The sequence below is a fragment of the Oncorhynchus masou genome, unplaced genomic scaffold (genome assembly GCF_036934945.1).
Source record: "Oncorhynchus masou masou isolate Uvic2021 unplaced genomic scaffold, UVic_Omas_1.1 unplaced_scaffold_4865, whole genome shotgun sequence".
NCBI classification, from domain to species: domain Eukaryota; kingdom Metazoa; phylum Chordata; class Actinopteri; order Salmoniformes; family Salmonidae; genus Oncorhynchus; species Oncorhynchus masou.
The window spans coordinates 1-6,517 of NW_027011260.1; the positions used below are offsets into that span (position 1 = coordinate 1).

The following is a 6,517-nucleotide window of genomic DNA, read 5'->3' on the forward strand; positions in this document are numbered from 1 at the left end:
AATGTGATACAAAACAAGGCAACAGTGTGCTTTGGACCATGCAGGATCTCACCGAGCAGTCGGGAAGGCTGTTTGCAGTGTTTATTCAACCCATCGAAAATATAAATATATGACTTGTCCCCCCACAACTAAAACCAATGTTGCGCCCCTGGTAAAAATAGTGGGAGGGAGCAATAGGAGAGAGGGTGAGGGGAAAGATTACAGACTAAAAACACTGTGTAACCCTTCAGAACTTCAATAAATAGTTATGTAATAGTTATACATTGACAGTATTACTTACTTTTTCTAACTTTGTGCTTGGCTGGTCACATGATAGACTAGGTCATGACTTTAACAACTTAACACAGGTTCTGAAGTTTGAACATTACAGAAGAGATTTGCATAGAGAAATTGGACAATTATTTGACTATTTCAATTTGAATCTTGTTTGCTCTTCTGCTAAAATATGGTCACGTAGAACAACCTGGAAGAGTAAGGCGTAACATAGTAAAAGTATATTAGGGGAATACTCCAATTAGTATGATATGTTTTGTATGGTATGTATTAATTTGTGGATGTCCATCATCAAATTGGTATTATAATAAATTAATGGTAATTAAGTACAGCTATGTTGCAATTTGCAATTTTTATAATATGTTACGATTTCCTAAACATATGATATGTTACGAATTCCAATTTGTTGGGGCTAACTTTAGCTCGGTGGCTAGGTGCTAACGTTAGCTTGGTGGCTAAGTTAGTTAGGCTAGGGTTAAGGTTACTTTAGGGCTAAGATAAGGTTAGGAGTTAGGTTAAAGGGTTACGGTTAGGGTTAGGGAAGGGTTAGCTAACATGCTAAGTAGTTGCAAAGTAGCTAAAAAGTAGTAAATAGTTGAAAAGTTGCTAATTAGCAAAAAAGCTGAAGTTGTCCGTGATGAGTTACAAGCAACTTTTGGTATGCTAGACGTTCACGTTATATGCTCACCCAAACTTATACTTTAGGCATGACACACAATTTAGTCAAAAACTGATGTCCCTTTTCACAAAAAAAAGAAGGAATGCCAAGTATGTCACAGCCCTTGTTGTAACACCGGTTTAAGCATGAGTCTACTGTCACTTCCAACAGTCTGAAGAGGCTTCGTCTCATTGTCTCCAAAACTTTGTTTCCACTCATAATGAAAGCATTACGCTATAAAGTGTGGTTCAGCCTCGAACAGTTGATCAAAGTAACAGAAAGCAGGGCACATACTTCAAGGATTATCTATGTTGAAGACCCTTACCCACATTTGAAGCAGCTTCATATTTTTTCAACAAACAATGAACCTAGATAGTAGCTATGACAAACTGATAGATAGAGCCTGTTTTGGCTTACATTTGAGAAAAAGGGGGCCCTGTTCTAAAACAATTGGAGTAGAGGCAATACCTTACATACTAGGCCAGGAAAGACCAGGGGCTGTATAAATCAGTGGAAGCTGAGAGGAGGAGCTTCCCCATCCATGTAATGTTATTCAATGTGATCTAAAAGGCAAAACTGATCCTAACCCGACACTCTTGCTCTGAGAGGCTTGATGCAAACTGCCCCAGAAGACCTCAGCTGTGTTCGAATACCCATACTAACATGCTGTATACTACATACTTAATGAATACATACTGCATACTATATATTATTAGTTCACAGGGCTCCCGAATGGCGCAGCGGTCTAAAGGCACTGCATCTCAGTGCAATCACTATAGTACTGCTGTAATTGAGGTATGATTAAGGCCCAGTGTCGTCCGGGTTTGGCTGGAGTAGGCCGTCATTGCAAACAAGAATTTGTTCTTAAATGACTTGCCTAGTTAAATAAAAGTTACATTTGAAAATACTGTAAAAGAACTGCCAACTTTTAGTTGAGCGTACTAGCGTCGACTGTCTACCGGAAGCTGATGCTGTTGCTATGCAACCTCTTGTTAGCTTGTTAGCATAACTAATTACTAACGAGACATCATACGATTTTGGATGTGTCTGTAAATTTAATCTGGAGTGCCAGAGTGCCAGAGTACGCTCTGGGCCTTCTTAAATTCAGAGCGTTGTCAGATTGTCCGTTCGTAAATTCAAAGCGTTTTGCTCTCTGGCCGAGGAGTTGGGTTGACTCCAGCATTCTGACCTCACATCGGCAGTCAAGCACCCAAGCTAACTGGTTAACTTTGGCTAGCTTGCTCGCTACTTCCAGACACAAATGAGAGAACACCTCACTCTGACCATTTTACTCGCCCTAGCAGAGCTGGTTAGGCTGTATTCATGTTACCCAGAGCATTGGTGACTGTAACTGTGGTGCTGGCAACAATTGAATTACTCTTTTAATTGAATTACTCTCAGATGAGAGTGCTCTGAAATCTGAGAAGATAGCCAGAGTGAATTAACAACGTCCATTGAGAACGCACAATGACTATACCACTTAGCAAAGCCTGATGTCTTAATAGCCAACTAAATGTATGTTGGGTAGCTTGCTAACATAACGGTACATACTACTGCAATGATATGCTATGCGGTTCATAAGGATAGCGTAGCTAAAGAATTGTAACGTAACTTATTTGAAAATTCATTACATCGCTGAACATTTTCTTAACATTTGTCATAATTTGTTAAAGCAATGAAATTGTATCCGCTCTCGTCTGACTTCGTCTGAATATTTTCCGCCATTTTCTTAAAATCTGAAAACGTTGTGTGGCCATGCCCGTTTTCTGAAGAATTGCATTATGGGCCCTGAAAGCATGGAAATAATGTCCACTGCTTGTATACTTCGTATTTTGGCTAATTTAGTATGACATCCGGGAACTTTTGGCATACTAACGATATCCATACTATGACCAATAACCATACTACATACTCCACTTCCATCACAAATAGTATGGTTAGTGCGGTTAGTATGAGTATTCGAACACAGCTCTAGTTCTTATGAATACCAATGACGTTTCAACTACATGGCTGTATTGAGCAATAACCCAGCACCCTGAAAGCACCCTGTCAACAGTTGTGGAAGATCAGGTCATGTGAACTGAAGTTGTTAGGAAGGTTACTTTATTACTGTAGTCTTTGATTTTCATTAGCTGTAAAAAGGTTTCCACTTCACAGTTTTAGCTTAATAACCTATGTATGGTTAGATGTATGTAGCTACTGATTTCTAGGCTTATGTAATCAACTGAAAATACCATTTGTCAACCTCAATATGTAATTTGAAACCAAAAAGTGTATCTTTTTATAGCATTTCTACAAAAGCCAGCCTTTCTTTCTCTGTCCACTACTATATTCCCATACCTCATTCTGAATATTGAGCTGATGTTAAAAAAGTGTGATAAACCCTACAGTTTTTCTCTTGGCTGCATTCTGGAAAAGGTAAACAATTAAGCTACATATGTTATTGAAACATGTGCTCTTAGAGAATGAAACAAAAGTTTACAGAACTGCATCTCAAAGTTCAATTCCTTTTATATCCTAAATCAAACATAGACATAGACTATTTCTCAATTAGCATAATACTAGAATGAGTGTTCAAATTCTTTCTATTTTCTTCTAAGGATATAACACACACATTTTCAACAATAACTTCTGTAGTTAGACCTGCACTGTTGCATTGCTTTCGGCTGATAATACTGCTTTAGTTGTTTCCAATAGAATGTTACTTTGTAATAAACAAAGTAAAAAAATAAAAATAACAGTCCGATATGAAGAGGTCAAGGCGAGAGCATTTACTCTGCCCATGATCTTTCCGCGTGAGATAAGCCCGTTTTCTTTCAAATTACTTGAGCATTATGATCGAATAGAAGTTTCGTAATGTTTAAGCTTTTACAAATGTACTGACATATGTGGATGCATGTGGTATTCCGGAAACTTTGAGAAAAATGAAATATATTTGTGCGTGGTGTTCACGCACGTACCTGCCCTCTCATTGGCTGGAATGGTCCCACCTGATCTTGCCTGTCTTCATTCGTTGAACACATGTATTTCCATTGATAGAGTGGTCACTCGGTTCTCTTGTCAATAAAATAAATAATCTTTGCTCTGGTCATGTGTATGAGTGGGCTGGTCTTTAAATGACCCGCCTAGTTCCTGTTGAAATTCTAAAGGTGATTGGCTACGCTCTGTGAGGGTGGATGTCACTGACGCATTCCGTTTGGAACAATAAATAGAGCGAACAAGGCTCCTTCGAGTTCACAAGTCTGAGAAGACGCATGAAGAAGTTCTTGCTTCAACAGTGATTGAACGGAACTCCTCTGCCTTCGTCCCGCATTATAGAACATTTTGGATTGATAACATAACACTTACCCGAACTATAATAGCAAAATAGTCGAATAAATCCTATTTTTGTACCGTTACTTTAGCTATTAAAGAAAATCTGCCAAAATGGAGTCTCAGATCCGCCAGAACTATCACCACGATTGCGAAGCTGCCATCAACCGGATGATCAACTTGGAGATGTTTGCCTCCTACACCTACACCTCAATGGTAAGGAGTCTACCAAGATGACTGTTGTTGATCGACCTGTGTATTATTTTTATGCCTGGTCCTAAATGGCTTTTTCCACTTGATTTTTCTGTAGGTCTAGACAATTAATAGCTAAGAATCTCAACTCCGTGAAGTAAATTTGAGTTTTACTTGGCAAGGCTATTAAGACCCTCCGGTTAGATATAGCATTCAAATGAAGTTGGGAATCTATCCTACCTCTGTCAGAGCGCGTAACAACTCATTGACAGGTTAAATGTCACGTTACCAAGTAGACAACGGACTAGACTGATTCATCCCTATATCATCAAGCTTAGTTGCCACAACAAGAATAGAATGCTGTCATGTTTTTTTTCGTTTTCTAACTTCAATGTTTTGTTTATCCACCCAGGCTTTCTATTTCTCCCGTGACGATGTGGCTCTGCGTGGTTTCGCGCATTTCTTCAAGAAGAACAGCGACGAGGAGCGGGAGCACGCCGACAAGCTTCTCTCCTTCCAGAACAAGAGGGGTGGACGCATTTCACTCCAGGACATCAAGGTGAGCGCCTGCGCATCAAACACATTTAGATTGTAGAATGATAGAGAATGTCTTACCTCCATGGAGGAAAATGTCTACAGAGTTATATTGATCGAGAGAACCTGGAGTAGTCCTAAACATATGGCCTCTAACCACTGAACTGAAACTGTGAGGGGTGTAACTCTGTTCACTTTATCCTGACCTTAACGTCTGCTAGTAGTCCCTAATCCTCCTGTGTTCTCTTGTCCTGTGTAGAAGCCAGAACGTGATGAGTGGGGCAATGGGCTGGAGGCCATGCAGTGTGCTCTGCAGCTGGAGAAGAATGTGAACCAGGCCCTGCTGGACCTGCACAAGATTGCCTCTGACAAGGTTGACCCCCATGTAAGTTATGGTGAACCCACACATCACATGTATGTATCACATAGAATACAGGTACTGTCCCAGGAGATGATCAGGTTGTTGTAGCTCTGATAACTAATGACACATGATTGTTTGACCTGCTTCTTCACACGCGCACATAATAGTCCACAGATGCGCACAATGCAGCTAATGCATAAGGGGCGGCAGGTTGTCTAGTGGTTAGAGCTTTGGGCCAGTAACAAAGGTTGCTGGGTTGAATCCCAGAGCTGGCAAGGTAAAAATGTGTTCTGCCCCTGAACAAGGCAGTTAACCTATTGTTCCACACTAGGATGCCATTGTAAATAAGTGTTAATGGACTTGTCTAGTTAAAAAATAGACACCTCATTATCTACTCTTATGCCATTACCACCAGGCTCTTGTGTGTTACTGTAGTTACTTACAATAGTCTGTATTCATTCTCTTGTCTGACCTGTGTTTTCCCTCTTTAGCTGTGTGACTTCCTGGAGACCCATTACCTGAATGAGCAGGTGGAGGCCATTAAGAAGCTGGGTGACCACATCACCAACCTCACCAAGATGGATGCTGTCAAAAACAAGATGGCAGAGTACCTGTTTGACAAGCACACCCTGGGAGGCCAGAGCTAAACCACTTCAATCCCCAGGCTATGGCCTCCAGCCTCAGACCAGGACTCCTTGGTTCTCTGATAGATCCTCCTGGCTTTGCTTTTATAGGGATGGGAGAGTGTTAAACTGGTGAATTGCAACACTGCTGTGACAATGCTGTTTCTGTTCACAGCACTACTGTATTGGAGGCAAGGCTTCTTGTAAAACAATTAAAAAATATCACTGAAGTTTGTTGCTGTTTTTTAAGTGTTGACCTGGTAGTAATGGATGTTGTATCAGTCTATTGAGGTGCTTTGCTCTTTCACTGAGCGTCTTCATACCAGTGATCAATACTGACAATTGTAGACCTACTAGTGACTGAGGGTCATAACAATAGAAGTTTAACATGAGTTTTATAAGGGATGTTACCTTTTACCAAAGGGTGTCCTTTACTGTATCTTGTAATAGTGCCATGTCAATTAAGGACCCAGCTGTCAACTCTAGCGCCGTAGGAGTGAAATTGTTACCTACAATAGATGTAGACCTTTACGCTGTGCATCGCAAGTTTATTAGATAGCCTAG

At 40.4% G+C, this 6,517-nt stretch overlaps 1 protein-coding gene across 1 annotated transcript; it reads left to right on the forward strand.

The window, feature by feature from the left end:
* The first annotated feature begins 4,135 nt into the window (after positions 1-4,135).
* Positions 4,136-6,183, forward strand: LOC135535374 (ferritin, middle subunit-like). Its single transcript, XM_064962028.1, has 4 exons — positions 4,136-4,459; positions 4,848-4,994; positions 5,229-5,354; positions 5,822-6,183. Exons 1-4 carry the CDS (start codon positions 4,358-4,360, stop codon positions 5,975-5,977), a joined length of 531 nt encoding a protein of 176 aa, XP_064818100.1. The 5' UTR covers positions 4,136-4,357; the 3' UTR covers positions 5,978-6,183.
* Positions 6,184-6,517: the final 334 nt, after the last annotated feature.

Excerpts from the sequence above, each read along its gene's own strand:
- LOC135535374 (XM_064962028.1), top strand. The coding sequence starts at position 4,358 with ATGGAGTCTCAGATCCGCCAGAACTATCACCACGATTGCGAAGCTGCC. Across the intron at positions 4,460-4,847 it reads CCTACACCTACACCTCAATG|GCTTTCTATTTCTCCCGTGA; the intron begins GTAAGGAGTCTA and ends TTATCCACCCAG. Across the intron at positions 4,995-5,228 it reads TTTCACTCCAGGACATCAAG|AAGCCAGAACGTGATGAGTG; the intron begins GTGAGCGCCTGC and ends TGTCCTGTGTAG.